Source organism: Callionymus lyra, chromosome 4 (assembly GCF_982586985.1).
Source record: "Callionymus lyra chromosome 4, fCalLyr1.hap1.1, whole genome shotgun sequence".
Lineage (NCBI taxonomy): Eukaryota > Metazoa > Chordata > Actinopteri > Syngnathiformes > Callionymidae > Callionymus > Callionymus lyra.
Window position 1 is genome coordinate 70,962 of NC_141821.1, and position 21,539 is coordinate 92,500.

Genomic DNA, 21,539 nt, shown 5'->3' on the forward strand with positions numbered 1-21,539 from the left:
AAATACACACAAACACTAGAGTCAAATACACACAAACACTAGAGTCAAATGAACACAAACACTAGAGTCAAATGAACATAAATACTAGAGCCAAATGAACACAAACACTAGAGTCAAATACACACAAACACTAGAGTCAAATACACACAAACACTAGAGTCAAATGAACATAAACACTAGAGTCAAATACACACAAACACTAGTGTCAAATGGACACACACACTAGAGTCAAATGAATACGCACACTAGAGTCAAATGAACACAAACACTAGAGTCAAATGAACACAAACGCTAGAGTCAAATTAACACAAATACTAGAGTCAAATGAACACAAACGCTAGAGTCAAATGAACACAAACACTAGAGTCAAATGAACACAAACGCTAGAGTCAAATGAACACAAATACTAGAGTCAAATACACACAAACACTAGAGTCAAATGAACACACACAGTAGAGTCAAATGAACACAAATACTAGAGTCAAATACACACAAACACTAGAGTCAAATGAACACAAACACTAGAGTCAAATGAACACAAACGCTAGAGTCAAATGAACACAAACACTAGAGTCAAATACACACAAACACTAGAGTCAAATGAACACACACAGTAGAGTCAAATGAACACAAATACTAGAGTCAAATACACACAAACACTAGAGTCAAATGAACACAAACACTAGAGTCAAATACACACAAACACTAGAGTCAAATGGACACAAATACTAGAGTCAAATGAACACAAATACTAGAGTCAAATACACACAAGCACTAGAGTCAAATGGACACAAACACTAGAGTCAAATGGACACAAATACTAGAGTCAAATGAACACAAACACTAGAGTCAAATGAACACAAACACTAGAGTCAAATGGACACAAACACTAGAGTCAAATGGACACAAATACTAGAGTCAAATACACACAAGCACTAGAGTCAAATGGACACAAACACTAGAGTCAAATGGACACAAATACTAGAGTCAAATGAACACAAACACTAGAGTCAAATGGACACAAATACTAGAGTCAAATGAACACAAACACTAGAGTCAAATGAACACAAACACTAGAGTCAAATGGACACAAACACTAGAGTCAAATGGACACAAATACTAGAGTCAAATGAACACAAACACTAGAGTCAAATGAACACAAACACTAGAGTCAAATGGACACAAACACTAGAGTCAAATGGACACAAATACTAGAGTCAAATGAACACAAACACTAGAGTCAAATGAACACAAACACTAGAGTCAAATGAACACAAACACTAGAGTCAAATGGACACAAACACTAGAGTCAAATGAACACAAACACTAGAGTCAAATGAACACAAACACTAGAGTCAAATGGACACAAACACTAGAGTCAAATGGACACAAATACTAGAGTCAAATGAACACAAACACTAGAGTCAAATGGACACAAATACTAGAGTCAAATGGACACACATACTAGAGTCAAATGAACACAAACACTAGAGTCACATGAACACACACACTAGAGTCAAATACACACAAACACTAGAGTCAAATACACACAAACACTAGAGTCAAATGAACACAAACACTAGAGTCAAATGGACACAAATACTAGAGTCAAATGGACACAAATACAAGAGTCAAATGAACACAAACACTAGAGTCAAATGAACACAAACACTAGAGTCAAATGGACACAAATACTAGAGTCAAATACACACAAACACTAGAGTCACATGAACACACACACTAGAGTCAAATACACACAAACACTAGAGTCAAATACACACAAACACTAGAGTCACATGAACACACACACTAGAGTCAAATACACACAAACACTAGAGTCAAATGAACATAAATACTAGAGTCAAATGAACACAAACACTAGAGTCAAATACACACAAACACTAGAGTCAAATACACACAAACACTAGAGTCACATGAACACACACACACACTAGAGTCAAATGAACACAAATACTAGAGTCAAATGAACATAAACACTAGAGTCAAATACACACAAATACTAGAGTCAAATGAACACAAACACTAGAGTCAAATGGACACACACACTAGAGTCAAATGAACACAAACACTAGAGTCAAATGAACACAAACGCTAGAGTCAAATGAACACACACACTAGAGTCAAATACACACAAACACTAGAGTCAAATGGACGCAAACACTAGAGTCAAATGAACACACACACTAGAGTCAAATGAACACAAACGCTAGAGTCAAATGGACACACACACTAGAGTCAAATGAATACGCACACTAGAGTCAAATGAACACACACACTAGAGTCAAATGAACACACACACTAGAGCCAAATGAACCCACACACTAGAGTCAAATGAACACAAACGCTAGAGTCAAATGAACACAAATACTAGAGTCAAATGAACACAAACGCTAGAGTCAAATGAACACAAATACTAGAGTCAAATACACACAAACACTAGAGTCAAATGAACACAAACACTAGAGTCAAATACACACAAACACTAGAGTCAAATGACCACAAACACTAGAGTCAAATACACACAAACACTAGAGTCAAATACACACAAACACTAGAGTCAAACAAACACAAACACTAGAGTCAAATACACACAAACACTAGAGTCAAACAAACACAAACACTAGAGTCAAATACACACAAACACTAGAGTCAAACAAACACAAACACTAGAGTCCAATAGTAAGTGTTTGACGTTCAGACGACACAGTTCCTCGACTCTTGTGTTGAAACATATCGTAACACAATCTAGTTTCTGGGAGTCGAGCTCATGAACTCGTCGTCGTCAGTCTTTATTTTAGTGTCGGCTCGGTTCACTGGAACCAGAACTCAATCATGGAGGAGGAGTCGAGGGGGGGGCACTGACCTTAATGACTTCTTATCTTGATCGTCTGATGTCACGTCACGACGTCCTCCAATCACACATGGACTGCTGGTGCTGATGATGGCGCCGTGACGACCATCATCAGCACCAGAACAGTGACGTGCTGCGCTTGCAAATGAGTGAAGATCAGCTTTAATGAGCGACATGTGCGGCGATGAATGTTCGCAGCAGGACAGCAGCTCCAGCTGTCAACACTCTGGTGTCACGAGAAACACCAGGTTCCATGAACGCACCACGGACCACCAGGTTCCATGAACGCACCACGGACCACCAGGTTCCATGAACGCACCACGGACCACCAGGTTCCATGAACGCACCACGGACCACCAGGTTCCATGAACGCACCACGGACCACCAGGTTCCATGAACGCACCACGGATCACCAGGTTCCATGAACGCACCGAGGATCACCAGGTTCTATGAACGCACCACGGACCACCAGGTTCCATGAACGCACCACGGATCACCAGGTTCCATGAACGCACCGAGGATCACCAGGTTCCATGAACGCACCGAGGATCACCAGGTTCCATGAACGCACCACGGATCACCAGGTTCCATGAACGCACCACGGATCACCAGGTTCCATGAACGCACCACGGATCACCAGGTTCCATGAACGCACCACAGATCACCAGGTTCCATGAACGCACCGAGGATCACCAGGTTCCATGAACGCACCACGGATCACCAGGTTCCATGAACGCACCACGGATCACCAGGTTCCATGAACGCACCGAGGATCACCAGGTTCCATGAACGCACCGAGGATCACCAGGTTCCATGAACGCACCACGGATCACCAGGTTCCATGAACGCACCACGGATCACCAGGTTCCATGAACGCACCGAGGATCACCAGGTTCCATGAACGCACCATGGATCACCAGGTTCCATGAACGCACCACGGATCACCAGGTTCCATGAACGCACCGAGGATCACCAGGTTCCATGAACGCACCATGGATCACCAGGTTCCATGAACGCACCACGGATCACCAGGTTCCATGAACGCACCACGGATCACCAGGTTCCATGAACGCACCACGGATCACCAGGTTCCATGAACGCAGGAGGATCACCAGGTTCCATGAACGCACCACGGATCACCAGGTTCCATGAACGCACCGAGGATCACCAGGTTCCATGAACGCATGGGATCCTCTCAGATCATCTTAGATCATCTCAGATCATCTTAGATCCTCTTAGATCATCTCAGATCATCTCAGATCATCTCAGATCATCTCAGATCATCTTAGATCATCTCAGATCATCTCAGATCATCTTAGATCATCAGATCTTCTATTAGTTGTGTCTGTCACTTGATTAGTGACGATTATCACCTGCTTCTCCACCATTGACTTGTTTCATTCGTTTTCATGGAGAAAGAGAAGAGAAGAAGAGAAGAAGGGAGAGAAGATGAGAGTTTCAATCTGAGCAGTTTTTTTCTTCAAAAAACATAGAAGACACAGTTTTAGTTTTTTAGTTTAGGCTGGAGATGAATGTCCAGACATGAGGCTGGAGATGAAGGTCCAGACATGAGGCTGGAGATGAAGGTACAGACATGAGGCTGGAGATGAAGGTCCAGACATGAGGCTGGAGATGAATGTCCAGACATGAGGCTGGAGATGAAGGTCCAGACATGAGGCTGGAGATGAAGGTACAGACATGAGGCTGGAGATGAAGGTCCAGACATGAGGCTGGAGATGAAGGTCCAGACATGAGGCTGGAGATGAATGTCCAGACATGAGGCTGGAGATGAAGGTCCAGACATGAGGCTGGAGATGAAGGTCCAAACATTCATCCAAACCTCAGAGACAGAGATGTTGAACTAGACGAAGATGGTTCTCCTGAAGGTCATGAATCAAGGGATGTTGTTGTTGTTTTCTTCTCCAGTCGTGGAAGACGAGAGTAAACGTCAACATGACTTTCATCACAAACTAAGAGAAAACTGTGACGACCTTCGCTCAAGGTCACTCTTCTCCTCGTAACTCCTCCCTCTCTTCTCCTGCAGCTTCACTCCAACTCGGACAAAGGCGACGGTTCCGTGCGGTACATCCTGAGCGGAGAAGGCGCCGGAAGCATCTTCCTCATCGACGAGGTGACGGGAGACATCATGGCCACCAAGAGCTTGGACCGAGAGAGGAAGACTCACTACGTCCTTCACGCTCAAGCCTTGGACCGACACACCGAGGAGGCTCTGGAGCCCATGTCCGAGTTCATCATCAAAGTGCAGGACATCAACGACAACGCTCCCACCTTCCCCGACGGACCCTTCGTCGCCACGGTGCCCGAGATGTCTGAAGTAGGTGAGTCGAGCTCCAGGAACCTGAGGAACCTTGAAGAGAAGTTTCTGTTCGTTAGAAATATCTCGGTTCTGATGGTCGGACTTTGAAGGAAACAAAATGAAATAAATGATACGATCAAACCCATGGAAGATAAAACTGTGACTTTATCTGCTGAGGTTCCTTGGAATGTATGGAATGATTATTTGAACTCATGACATAAATGTTGCTATAAAAGACTCCAGACTAAACCAACAGAGCTTCTGATCCAACCTTCAGACCATCATGACTAAAATATAATCTTAATAATATTTAATTCTTGAAAAAGGGAAAAATCGAATTTCAACATTGATTTATTTATTTAGATTTTCTGTTCATTGCTAACAAGACGCAGGAAGTGGACACGAGTCTCACTGACCAGGTCCAGATGATCTTCTGACGTCTCTCTCGTGCTTCACTTCCTCTGGTTTGGAAGTTGCTCGTAGAAACTTCATCGCTGGTTTGAGGAGCAAAGATCCATCAACGACCCCGGGGAGGAAATCAAGGACTGTGAAGGGAAATAATTAGAGTCTCGCCGCCTACGCTTGGATCCTCCTCGCGCTCGTCCGGAACAATCGCCTCGGAGCACGAACCCTGGTGTCCATACGTGTCAGAGATGGACGTCTAATTGGTTTGATTCTGATCGGCTTGATATGAGGCTCAAGTAAACATGAAGATCTCGAGCTTGAAGGTCGTTAGAAACGATGTTGCAAAAACAATCAAAGCAAATGTGGATTTAATTGTCTTTTCGCTAATGAGGCAGCAGAAGAAGTTAAGTAGTTAAGATCATGTGTGTCGATGATCACGTGTGTCGATGATCACGTGTGTCGTCGATCACGTGTGTCGATGATCACGTGTGTCGATGATCACGTGTGTCGATGATCACGTGTGTCGCGATCACGTGTGTCGATGATCACGTGTGTCGATGATCACGTGTGTCGATGATCACGTGTGTCGATGATCACGTGTGTCGATGATCACGTGTGTCGTCGATCACGTGTGTCGATGATCGCGTGTGTCGATGATCACGTGTGTCGATGATCGCGTGTGTCGACGATCGCGTGTGTCGACGATCACGTGTGTCGATGATCGCGTGTGTCGATGATCACGTGTGTCGTCGAGCGCGTGTGTCGAAGATCGCGTGTGTCGACGATCACGTGTGTCGACGATCACGTGTGTCGACGATCGCGTGTGTCGACGATCACGTGTGTCGACGATCACGTGTGTCGACGATCACGTGTGTGGACGATCGCGTGTGTCGATGATCGCGTGCGTCGATGATCACGTGTATCAGTGATCACGTGTGTCGTCGATCACGTGTGTCGATGATCACGTGTGTCGTCGATCACGTGTGTCGTCGATCACGTGTGTCGATGATCACGTGTGTCGATGATCACGTGTGTCGTCGATCACGTGTGTCGTCGATCACGTGTGTCGATGATCACGTGTGTCGATGATCACGTGTGTCGATGATCACGTGTGTCGTCGATCACGTGTGTCGTCGATCACGTGTGTCGATGATCACGTGTGTCGTCGATCACGTGTGTCGTTGATCACGTGTGTCGATGATCACGTGTGTCGTCGATCACGTGTGTCGTCGAGATAACGTGTGTCGACGATCACGTGTGTCGACGATCACGTGTGTCGACGATCACGTGTGTCGATGATCACGTGTGTCGATGATCACGTGTGTCGATGATCACGTGTGTCGTCGATCAAGTGTGTCGATGATCACGTGTGTCGTCGATCACGTGTGTCGTCGATCACGTGTGTCGTCGATCACGTGTGTCGTCGATCACGTGTGTCGTCGATCACGTGTGTCGTCGATCATGTGTGTCGATGATCACGTGTGTCGTCGATCATGTGTGTCGTCGATCACGTGTGTCGTCGATCATGTGTGTCGTCGATCACGTGTGTCGTCGATCAAGTGTGTCGATGATCACGTGTGTCGTCGATCATGTGTGTCGTCGATCACGTGTGTCGTCGATCAAGTGTGTCGATGATCACATGTGTCGTCGATCACGTGTGTCGATGATCACGTATGTCGTCGATCATGTGTGTCGTCGATCATGTGTGTCAATGATCACGTGTGTCTTGATCAGACATTAGACATTGTGACGCATCATGTGACATGTCATGTGACATTGTGACGCATCATGTGACATCGTGTTGTGTCATGTGACATTGTGACGCATCATGTGACATGTCATGTGACATTGTGACGCATCATGTGACATGTCATGTGAGATCGTGTTGTGTCATGTGACATTGTGACGCATCATGTGACATGTCATGTGACATTGTGACGCATCATGTGACATGTCATGTGACATTGTGACGCATCATGTGACATGTCATGTGACATTGTGACGCATCTGTCACGCCAGCGAACAACATGTTCTTCAGGTGGTTCTTGAAGATCTTGTAGAATCACAGTCGTTGACATTTACACTCGTCGTGTTCTTGACCTCATGAATGTGAGGAAACATTACGACCAGCAAAGGTCACGAGCGTTGAAGCCACTGAAGCCGACGAAGGCAATTAAAAGTTCATCAGGTCCACTGATGTGTTTCGTTCGACCTGGACCGATCACATGATCTTCCACGACACTCTCCGGGGACCAGTCGTGAAGATCATTACCTGGTCATGTGACCTGCTGTAATTACAGGTTAATGAGGCCTTTAATGTCGGAACTTCCTGTTGAATCTCTTCGCTGGAGTCACGACACAATCGCTCGTTCGTCTTCGTGGATGAAACGAGAGAAAACACAGTGAACGACTCATGACTCAGCATTTAGTTTTGTGCTCAGTCATCGACAAGATCACGTTTGTTTGGTGGATCTTCTCAGACCTTCAACCCGTGTGATCCTCCACCTGAAGTCTTGAACTTTATTGAAGGTGTTCATGGATCATAGGTTATATCGAATAGATAGTAGAAAAGAGAGGAAGAATATTTCCATTTCAGGAATCTTAGTTCTGGGTCCAGCTCTGTCCAGACTCAGTTCAGAAGTCTCAGATCTAGAGCTTCATCTCAGATCTAGAGCTTCATCTCAGATCCAGAGCTTCATCTCAGATCTAGAGCTTCATCTCAGATCTAGAGCTTCATCTCAGATCCAGAGCTTCATCTCGGATCTAGAGCTTCATCTCGGATCTAGAGCTTCATCTCAGATCTAGAGCTTCATCTAAGATCCAGAGCTTCATCTCAGATCTAGAGCTTCATCTCAGATCTAGAGCTTCATCTCAGATCCAGAGCTTCATCTCGGATCTAGAGCTTCATCTCGGATCTAGAGCTTCATCTCAGATCTAGAGCTTCATCTCGGATCCAGAGCTTCATCTCAGATCTAGAGCTTCATCTCGGATCTAGAGCTTCATCTCGGATCTAGAGCTTCATCTCGGATCTAGAGCTTCATCTCGGATCTAGAGCTTCATCTCAGATCCAGAGCTTCATCTCGGATCTAGAGCTTCATCTCGGATCTAGAGCTTCATCTCGGATCTAGAGCTTCATCTCAGATCCAGAGCTTCATCTCGGATCTAGAGCTTCATCTCAGATCTAGAGCTTCATCTCAGATCTAGAGCTTCATCTCAGATCCAGAGCTTCGTCTCAGATCCAGAGCTTCATCTCGGATCTAGAGCTTCATCTCGGATCTAGAGCTTCATCTCGGATCTAGAGCTTCATCTCGGATCTAGAGCTTCATCTCGGATCTAGAGCTTCATCTCGGATCTAGAGCTTCATCTCAGATCCAGAGCTTCATCTCGGATCTAGAGCTTCATCTCGGATCTAGAGCTTCATCTCGGATCTAGAGCTTCATCTCAGATCCAGAGCTTCATCTCGGATCTAGAGCTTCATCTCAGATCTAGAGCTTCATCTCAGATCCAGAGCTTCATCTCGGATCTAGAGCTTCATCTCAGATCTAGAGCTTCATCTCAGATCCAGAGCTTCATCTCAGATCCAGAGCTTCATCTCAGATCCAGAGCTTCATCTCGGATCTAGAGCTTCATCTCGGATCTAGAGCTTCATCTCGGATCTAGAGCTTCATCTCAGATCCAGAGCTTCATCTCGGATCTAGAGCTTCATCTCGGATCTAGAGCTTCATCTCAGATCCAGAGCTTCATCTCGGATCTAGAGCTTCATCTCAGATCCAGAGCTTCATCTCGGATCTAGAGCTTCATCTCGGATCTAGAGCTTCATCTCAGATCCAGAGCTTCATCTCAGATCCAGAGCTTCATCTCAGATCCAGAGCTTCATCTCGGATCTAGAGCTTCATCTCGGATCTAGAGCTTCATCTCGGATCTAGAGCTTCATCTCAGATCCAGAGCTTCATCTCGGATCTAGAGCTTCATCTCGGATCTAGAGCTTCATCTCAGATCCAGAGCTTCATCTCGGATCTAGAGCTTCATCTCAGATCCAGAGCTTCATCTCGGATCTAGAGCTTCATCTCGGATCTAGAGCTTCATCTCAGATCCAGAGCTTCATCTCGGATCTAGAGCTTCATCTCGGATCTAGAGCTTCATCTCAGATCCAGAGCTTCATCTCGGATCTAGAGCTTCATCTCAGATCCAGAGCTTCATCTCGGATCTAGAGCTTCATCTTGGATCCAGAGCTTCAGACGTTACTAACGATCCTTTCTGTTCCAGGGACGTCGGTGCTGCAGGTCACGGCCACAGACGCCGACGACCCGACCTACGGCAACAGCGCCAGGATAGTTTACAGTATTCTTCAAGGACAGCCATATTTCTCCGTCGACCCCAAGACAGGTAAGACTCAGTATCGCCACGGCAACCGTAGTCATGTTCAGAGATCTTTGGTTTCTTTGGTTGAAGCAGCAGTTTTTTTTCTTGTGAATGACCATCTGGACCTTCATAATGTTGAAGGTTTGGTCACAATCTTTTGGGGCTAAAACCAAATGTGATGATCTTCATTGCAGTGTGTTGTGCAGGTGAAGGTGCCTCGTCTGAAACACTCTTTATGAACGTTTAAATGAAGGTTGAAGGTTCGAACACGCTTGAGCAACACAAGGTTTCAGATCATGTTGAGGTCGTGGAATAGAAACCATGACAACGAGCTCGAAGAAACCGTGTTGTTTTATCTAAACGTGACGCGTTGTGATGATCAACAGTTTATTTAACGTCACAAACTCTTCCCACAAAAACAAACATCAAGAACCAGATCATCACGTTTATGACGCTCGATAAAAACCTGAAAGCATCGTAAAATATAATCACCAACATCTCGTGTGGTTTAGAAGTAATAGAAGGTTAACATCGTAAACCCGGAGCAGAAGAATCAACAGACGGTTGTTGTTGTTGACGCTTCTCTGGTCATAATGTTAACGTTGTTGTTTTCTGGTCATAATGTTAACGTTGTTGTGTTCTGGTCATAATGTGAACGTTGTTGTTTTCTGGTCATAATGTTAACGTTGTTGTTTTCTGGTCATAATGTAAACGTTGTTGTTTTCTGGTCATAATGTTAACGTTGTTGTGTTCTGGTCATAATGTGAACGTTGTTGTTTTCTGGTCATAATGTTAACGTTGTTGTGTTCTGGTCATAATGTGAACGTTGTTGTTTTCTGGTCATAATGTTAACGTTGTTGTTTTCTGGTCATAATGTAAACGTTGTTGTTTTCTGGTCATAATGTTAACGTTGTTGTGTTCTGGTCATAATGTGAACGTTGTTGTTTTCTGGTCATAATGTTAACGTTGTTGTTTTCTGGTCATAATGTGAACGTTGTTGTTTTCTGGTCATAATGTTAACGTTGTTGTGTTCTGGTCATAATGTAAACGTTGTTGTTTTCTGGTCATAATGTTAACGTTGTTGTTTTCTGGTCATAATGTAAACGTTGTTGTTTTCTGGTCATAATGTTAACGTTGTTGTGTTCTGGTCATAATGTAAACGTTGTTGTTTTCTGGTCATAATGTTAATGTTGTTGTTTTCTGGTCATAATGTTAATGTTGTTGTTTTCTGGTCATAATGTAAACGTTGTTGTTTTCTGGTCATAATGTTAATGTTGTTGTTTTCTGGTCATAATGTAAACGTTGTTGTTTTCTGGTCATAATGTTAATGTTGTTGTTTTCTGGTCATAATGTTAATGTTGTTGTTTTCTGGTCATAATGTAAACGTTGTTGTTTTCTGGTCATAATGTTAATGTTGTTGTTTTCTGGTCATAATGTTAACGTTGTTGTTTTCTGGTCATAATGTAAACGTTGTTGTTTTCTGGTCATAATGTTAATGTTGTTGTTTTCTGGTCATAATGTAAACGTGGTTGTTTTCTGGTCATAATGTTAACGTTGTTGTTTTCTGGTCATAATGTTAACGTTGTTGTTTTCTGGTCATAATGTAAATATTGTTGTTTTCTGGTCATAATGTTAACGTTGTTGTTTTCTGGTCATAATGTTAATATTGTTGTTTTCTGGTCATAATGTAAATATTGTTGTTTTCTGGTCATAATGTTAACGTTGTTGTTTTCTGGTCATAATGTAAATATTGTTGTTTTCTGGTCATAATGTTAATGTTGTTGTTTTCTGGTCATAATGTTAACGTTGTTGTTTTCTGGTCATAATGTAAATATTGTTGTTGTCTGGTCATAATGTTAACGTTGTTGTTTTCTGGTCATAATGTAAATATTGTTGTTTTCTGGTCATAATGTTAACGTTGTTGTTTTCTGGTCATAATGTAAACGTTGTTGTTTTCTGGTCATAATGTTAATGTTGTTGTTTTCTGGTCATAATGTAAACGTGGTTGTTTTCTGGTCATAATGTTAACGTTGTTGTTTTCTGGTCATAATGTTAACGTTGTTGTTTTCTGGTCATAATGTAAATATTGTTGTTTTCTGGTCATAATGTTAACGTTGTTGTTTTCTGGTCATAATGTTAATATTGTTGTTTTCTGGTCATAATGTTAACGTTGTTGTTTTCTGGTCATAATGTAAATGTTGTTTTTTTCTGGTCATAATGTTAACGTTGTTGTTTTCTGGTCATAATGTAAATGTTGTTGTTTTCTGGTCATAATGTTAACGTTGTTGTTTTCTGGTCATAATGTAAATGTTGTTGTTTTCTGGTCATAATGTTAACGTTGTTGTTTTCTGGTGATCATGTAAATGTTGTTTTTTTCTGGTCATAATGTTAACGTTGTTGTTTTCTGGTCATCATGTAAATGTTGTTGTTTTCTGGTCATAATGTTAACGTTTTTGTTTTCTGGTCATAATGTAAATTTGGTTTTTTTCTGGTCATAATGTTAATGTTGTTGTTTTCTGGTCATAATGTAAATTTGGTTTTTTTCTGGTCATGATGTAAATTTGGTTTTTTTCTGGTCATGATGTTAACGTTGTTGTTTTCTGGTCATAATGTAAATATTGTTGTTTTCTGGTCATAATGTTAACGTTGTTGTTTTCTGGTCATAATGTAAATATTGTTGTTTTCTGGTCATAATGTAAATGTTGTTGTTTTCTGGTCATAATGTAAATGTTGTTGTTTTCTGGTCATAATGTTAACGTTGTTGTTTTCTGGTCATAATGTAAATGTTGTTGTTTTCTGGTCATAATGTAAATGTTGTTGTTTTCTGGTCATAATGTAAATGTTGTTTTTTTCTGGTCATGATGTTAACGTTGTTGTTTTCTGGTCATAATGTAAATGTTGTTTTTTTCTGGTCATAATGTTAATGTTGTTGTTTTCTGGTCATAATGTCAATTTTGTTTTTTTCTGGTCATAATGTTAATGTTGTTGTTTTCTGGTCATAATGTTAATGTTGTTGTTTTCTGGTCATAATGTTAACGTTGTTGTTTTCTGGTCATAATGTAAATGTTGTTGTTTTCTGGTCATAATGTTAATGTTGTTGTTTTCTGGTCATAATGTAAATGTTGTTGTTTTCTGGTCATAATGTAAATTTTGTTTTTTTCTGGTCATAATGTTAATGTTGTTGTTTTCTGGTCATAATGTTAATATTGTTGTTTTCTGGTCATAATGTTAATATTGTTGTTTTCTGGTCATAATGTAAATTTTGTTTTTTTCTGGTCATAATGTAAATTGTGTTGTTTTCTGGTCATAATGTAAATGTTGTTGTTTTCTGGTCATAATGTTAATGTTGTTGTTTTCTGGTCATAATGTTAACGTTGTTCTTTTCTGGTCATAATGTAAATGTTGTTGTTTTCTGGTCATAATGTTAATGTTGTTGTTTTCTGGTCATAATGTTAACGTTGTTGTTTTCTGGTCATAATGTTAATGTTGTTGTTTTCTGGTCATAATGTAAATTTTGTTTTTTTCTGGTCATAATGTAAATTGTGTTGTTTTCTGGTCATAATGTAAATGTTGTTGTTTTCTGGTCATAATGTTAATGTTGTTGTTTTCTGGTCATAATGTTAACGTTGTTGTTTTCTGGTCATAATGTTAATGTTGTTGTTTTCTGGTCATAATGTAAATGTTGTTGTTTTCTGGTCACAATGTTAATGTTTTTTTCTGGTCATAATGTTAATGTTGTTGTTTTCTGGTCATAATGTAAATTTTGTTTTTTTCTGGTCATAATGTTAACGTTGTTGTTTTCTGGTCATAATGTAAATGTTGTTGTTTTCTGGTCATAATGTAAATTTTATTTTTTTCTGGTCATAATGTTAATGTTGTTGTTTTCTGGTCATAATGTAAATTTTGTTTTTTTCTGGTCATAATGTTAACGTTGTTGTTTTCTGGTCATAATTTAAATGTTGTTGTTTTCTGGTCATAATGTAAATTTTATTTTTTTTTCTGGTCATAATGTTAATGTTGTTGTTTTCTGGTCATAATGTTAATGTTGTTGTTTTCTGGTCATAATGTAAATTTTATTTTTTTTCTGGTCATAATGTAAATTTTGTTGTTTTCTTGTCATAATGTTAATGTTGTTGTTTTCTGGTCATAATGTAAATGTTGTTGTTTTCTGGTCATAATGTTAATGTTGTTGTTTTCTGGTCATAATGTAAATTTTGTTGTTTTCTGGTCATAATGTAAATTTTGTTGTTTTCTGGTCATAATGTTAATGTTGTTGTTTTCTGGTCATAATGTTAATGTTGTTGTTTTCTGGTCATAATGTAAATTTTGTTGTTTTCTGGTCATAATGTAAATTTTGTTGTTTTCTGGTCATAATGTTAATGTTGTTGTTTTCTGGTCATAATGTAAATGTTGTTGTTTTCTGGTCATAATGTTAATAATAATAACATAACAACATAACAACATAATAATATAATAACATAATAACATAATAACATAACAACATAATAACATAATAATATAATAACATAATAACATAATAACATAACACCATAATAACATAATAATATAATAACATAATAACATAATAACATAACAACATAATAACATAATAACATAACAACATAACAACATAACAACATAATAACATAACAACATAATAACATAATAACATAATAACATAACAACATAATAACATAATAATATAATAACATAATAACATAATAACATAATAACATAATAACATAACAACATAATAACATAATAACATAACAACATAACAACATAATAACATAATAACATAACAACATAACAACATAATAACATAACAACATAATAACATAATAACATAATAACATAACAACATAACAACATAATAACATAATAACATAACAACATAATAACATAACAACATAGTAACATAATAACATAATAACATAACAATATAATAACATAACAACATAGTAACATAATAACATAACAACATAACAACATAATAACATAACAACATAACAACATAACAACATAATAACATAACAACATAATAACATAATAACATAACAACATAATAACATAATAACATAACAACATAACAACATAATAACATAACCACATAATAACATAACAACATAATAACATAATAACATAACAACATAATAACATAACAACATAACAACATAATTACATAATAACATAATAACATAACAACATAATAACATAATAACATAACAACATAATAACATAATAACATAACAACATAATAACATAATAACATAACAACATAACAACATAACAACATAATAACATAATAACATAACAACATAATAACATAGTAATATAACAACATAATAACATAACAACATAATAACATAACAACATAATTACATAATAACATAATAACATAACAACATAATAACATAATAACATAACAACATAACAACATAATAACATAATAACATAATAACATAACATAATAACATGATAACATAACAACATAATAACATAACAACATAATAACATAATAACATAACAACATAACAACATAATAACATAATAACATAACAACATAATAACATAACAACATAATAACATAATAACATAACAACATAATAACATAATAACATAATAACATAATAACATAACAACATAATAACATAACAACATAATAACATAATAACATAATAACATAACAACATAATAACATAATAACATAATAACATAACAACATAATAACATAACAACATAATAACATAACAACATAATAACATAACAACATAATAACATAATAACATAACAACATAATAACATAATAATATAATGACATAATAACATAACAACATAATAACATAACAACATAATAACATAACAACATAACAACATTACAACATAATAACATAACAAAATAATAACATAACAACATAATAACATAACAACATAATAACATAACAACATAATAAGATAACAAAATAATAACATAACAACATAACAACATAATAACATAATAATATATTAACATAATAACATAACAACATAACAACATAATAACATAATAATATAATAACATAATAACATAACAACATAATAACATAATAATATAATAATATAATAACATAATAACATAATAACATAATAACATAATAACATAACAACATAATAACATAATAATATAATAATATAATAACATAATAACATAACAACATAACAACATAAAAACATAACAACATAACAACATAACAACATAATAACATAGTAACATAGTAACATAATAACATAATAACATAACAACATAACAACATAATAACATAACAAAATAGTAACATAATAACATAATAACATAATAACATAACAACATAATAACATAATAACATAATAACATAACAACATAATAACATAATAACATAACAACATAATAACATAATAACATAATAACATAACAACATAACAACATAATAACATAATAACATAATAACATAACAACACAATAACATAACAACATAACAACATAATAACATAATAACATAACAACATAGTAACATAATAACATAATAACATAATAACATAACAACACAATAACATAACAACATAACAACATAATAACATAATAACATAATAACATAGTAACATAATAACATAATAACATAATAACATAATAACATAACAACATAGTAACATAATAACATAACAACATAACAACATAATAACATAATAACATAACAACATAGTAACATAATAACATAATAACATAATAACATAACAACATAATAACATAACAACATAACAACATAATAACATAATAACATAACAACATAGTAACATAATAACATAATAACATAATAACATAATAACATAATAACATAACAACATAATAACATAAAAACATAACAACATAACAACATAATAACATAATAACATAACAACATAACAACATAATAACATAATAACATAACAACATAATAACATAACAACATAATAACATAACAACATAATAACATAATAACATAACAACATAATAACATAATAACATAATAACATAATAACATAATAACATAATAACATAACAACATAGTAACATAATAACATAATAACATAATAACATAATAACATAATAACATAACAACATAATAACATAATAACATAACAACATAACAACATAATAACATAATAACATAACAACATAGTAACATAATAACATAACAACAAAATAACATAAAAACATAACAACATAATAACATAACAACATAACAACATAATAACACAATAACATAACAACATAGTAACATAATAACATAACAACATAATAACATAACAACATAACAACATAATAACATAATAACATAACAACATAGTAACATAATAACATAACAACATAATAACATAAAAACATAACAACATAATAACATAATAACATAACAACATAATAACACAATAACATAACAACATAGTAACATAATAACATAACAACATAATAACATAACAACATAACAACATAATAACATAATAACATAACAACATAGTAACATAATAACATAACAACATAATAACATAAAAACATAACAACATAATAACATAACAACATAACAACATAATAACATAATAACATAACAACATAGTAACATAACAACATAATAACATAAAAACATAACAACATAATAACATAAAAACATAACAACATAATAACATAACAACATAATAACATAATAACATAATAACATAATAACATAATAACATAACAACATAATAACATAACAACATAACAACATAACAACATAATAACATAATAACATAATAACATAATAACATAACAACATAACAACATAACAACATAATAACATAAAAACATAACAACATAACAACATAACAACATAATAACATAAAAACATAACAACATAATAACATAAAAACATAACAACATAATAACATAACAACATAATAACATAATAACATAATAACATAATAACATAACAACATAATAACATAATAACATAATAACATAATAACATAACAACATAACAACATAACAACATAATAACATAAAAACATAACAACATAACAACATAACAACATAATAACATAAAAACATAACAACATAATAACATAAAAACATAACAACATAATAACATAACAACATAATAACATAATAACATAATAACATAATAACATAATAACATAACAACATAACAACATAACAACATAATAACATAAAAACATAACAACATAATAACATAAAAACATAACAACATAATAACATAACAACATAATAACATAATAACATAATAACATAATAACATAATAACATAACAACATAATAACATAACAACATAACAACATAACAACATAATAACATAATAACATAAAAACATAATAACATAACAACATAACAACATAATAACATAATAACATAATAACATAATAACATAATAACATAACAACATAATAACATAAAAACATAACAACATAATAACATAATAACATAACATAATAAAATACTTTTTATATTATACTTTTTAATACATTTAGTTCGTCTTCTTGAGCATCTTAAGATCATTTGCTCCGTCTGACCCGAAGATGCTGCTCTAGTCCTGGTCAGTCAGCGAGAAGTTCTTCAGACACTGTGGAGCGAAACATCTTCTCTGGTTGTTGCTGCTCCTCTGTCGGTTCAGATGAAGAGTGAGAAGGAAGTTCTAATCTGCTCTGATCCCTGCTATCGGCCCCAGAGATGGTCCTGCTTCTGAAGCTCCTGAGAGCAGGAGATGTTATCAAGGCTAATAGACTCCAGGAGGACCTGCAGGGGCCGAGAGGAGATGATGCTGAAGATGTTCCTTATTCAAGAGTGATTCACCTGCTTCATGGTTGATGAAAGCACAAGTGTTGGCTCCACTATTGTGTGTGTTGATGCTGTTGAGGATGATTATTATCATTGTTGTTGTTGTTGTTTATGATGATTATCATTGTTGTTGTTGTTTAAGATGATGATTATTATCATTGTTGTTGTTGTTGTTTATGATGATTATCATTGTTGTTGTTGTTTAAGATGATGATTATTATCATTGTTGTTGTTGTTTAAGATGATGATTATTATCATTGTTGTTGTTGTTGTTTATGATTATTATCATTGTTGTTGTTGTTTAAGATGATGATTATTATCATTGTTGTTGTTGTTTAAGATGATGATTATTATCATTGTTGTTGTTTATGATGATGATTATTATCATTGTTGTTGTTTATGATGATGATTATTATTGTTGTTGTTGTTTAAGATGATGATTATTATCATTGTTGTTGTTGTTTAAGATGATGATTATTATCATTGTTGTTGTTGTTTATGATGATGATTATTATTGTTGTTGTTTAAGATGATGATTATTATCATTGTTGTTGTTGTTTAAGATGATGATTATTATCATTGTTGTTGTTTATGATGATGATTATTATTGTTGTTGTTTATGATGATGATTATTATTGTTGTTGTTTAAGATGATGATTATTATAATTGTTGTTGTTGTTTATGATGATGATTATTATTGTTGTTGTTTAAGATGATGATTATTATCATTGTTGTTGTTGTTTATGATGATGATTATTATTGTTGTTGTTTAAGATGATGATTATTATCATTGTTGTTGTTTATGATGATGATTATTATTGTTGTTGTTTAAGATGATGATTATTATAATTGTTGTTGTTGTTTATGATGATGATTATTATTGTTGTTGTTTAAGATGATGATTATTATCATTGTTGTTGTTGTTTATGATGATGATTATTTTTGTTGTTGTTTAAGATGATGATTATTATCATTGTTGTTGTTTATGATGATGATTATTATTGTTGTTGTTTAAGATGATGATTATTATAATTGTTGTTGTTGTTTATGATGATGATTATTATTGTTGTTGTTTAAGATGATGATTATTATCATTGTTGTTGTTGTTTAAGATGATGATTATTATCATTGTTGTTGTTGTTTATGATGATGATTATTATTGTTGTTGTTTAAGATGATGATTATTATCATTGTTGTTTTTGTTTAAGATGATGATTATTATTGTTGTTGTTTAAGATGATGATTATTATCATTGTTGTTGTTTAAGATGATGATTATTATTGTTGTTGTTTATGATGATGATTATTATCATTGTTGTTGTTGTTTAAGATGATGATTATTATCATTGTTGTTGTTTATGATTATGATCATTGTTGTTGTTGTTTATGATTATTATCATTGTTGTTGTTTATGATGATGATTATTAACATTGTTGTTGTTTATGATGATGATTATTTTTGTTGTTGTTTAAGATGATGATTATTATCATTGTTGTTGTTTATGATGATGATTATTATCATTGTTGTTGTTTAAGATGATGATTATTATCATTGTTGTTGTTTATGATGATGATTATTATCATTGTTGTTGTTTAAGATGATGATTATTATTGTTGTTGTTTATGATGATGATTATTATCATTGTTGTTGTTTATGATGATGATTATTATTGTTTTTGTTTATGATGATGATTATTATTGTTGTTGTTTAAGATGATGATTATTATCATTGTTGTTGTTTATGATGATGATTATTATTGTTGTTGTTTAAGATGATGATTATTATCATTGTTGTTGTTTATGATGATGATTATTATTGTTGTTGTTTATGATGATGATTATTATCATTGTTGTTGTTTATGATGATGATTATTATCATTGTTGTTGTTTATGATGATGATTATTATTGTTGTTGTTTATGATGATGATTATTATCATTGTTGTTGTTTATGATGATGATTATTATTGTTGTTGTTTATGATGATGATTATTATTGTTGTTGTTTAAGATGATGATTATTATCATTGTTGTTGTTGTTTATGATGATGATTATTATCATTGTTGTTGTTTAAGATGATTATTATTATCATTGTTATTGTTGTTTATGATGATGATTATTATAATTGTTGTTGTTTAAGATGATGATTATTATCATTGTTGTTGTTTATGATGATGATTATTATTGTTGTTGTTTAAGATGATGATTATTATCATTGTTGTTGTTTATGATGATGATTATTATTGTTGTTGTTTATGATGATGATTATTATAATTGTTGTTGTTGTTTATGATGATGATTATTATCATTGTTGTTGTTTATGATGATGATTATTATCATTGTTGTTGTTTATGATGATGATTATTATTGTTGTTGTTTAAGATGATTATTATTATCATTGTTATTGTTGTTTATGATGATGATTATTATCATTGTTGTTGTTTAAGATGATGATTATTATTGTTGTTGTTTATGATGATGATTATTAACATTGTTGTTGTTGTTTATGATGATGATTATTATCATTGTTGTTGTTGTTTATGATGATGATTATTATCATTGTTGTTGTTGTTTATGATGATGATTATTATCATTGTTGTTGTTTAAGATGATGATTATTATCATTGTTGTTGTTTATGATGATGATTATTATTGTTGTTGTTTATGATGATGATTATTATCATTGTTGTTGTTTAAGATGATGATTATTATCATTGTTGTTGTTTAAGATGATGATTATTATCATTGTTGTTGATTATGATGATG

General features: G+C 34.3%; 1 protein-coding gene across 1 annotated transcript in view; it reads left to right on the forward strand.

Moving 5' to 3' along the window:
• LOC148080515 (cadherin-18-like) overlaps nucleotides 1–21,539 on the forward strand; it is a 125,184-nt gene that overhangs the window by 55,783 nt on the left and 47,862 nt on the right. Inside the window, exons 3-4 of the mRNA XM_087788417.1 lie at nucleotides 4,917–5,211; nucleotides 9,861–9,980. Of these exons, the coding sequence (XP_087644543.1) occupies nucleotides 4,917–5,211; nucleotides 9,861–9,980 (415 nt within the window). The remainder of the gene's footprint in view (nucleotides 1–4,916; nucleotides 5,212–9,860; nucleotides 9,981–21,539) is intronic.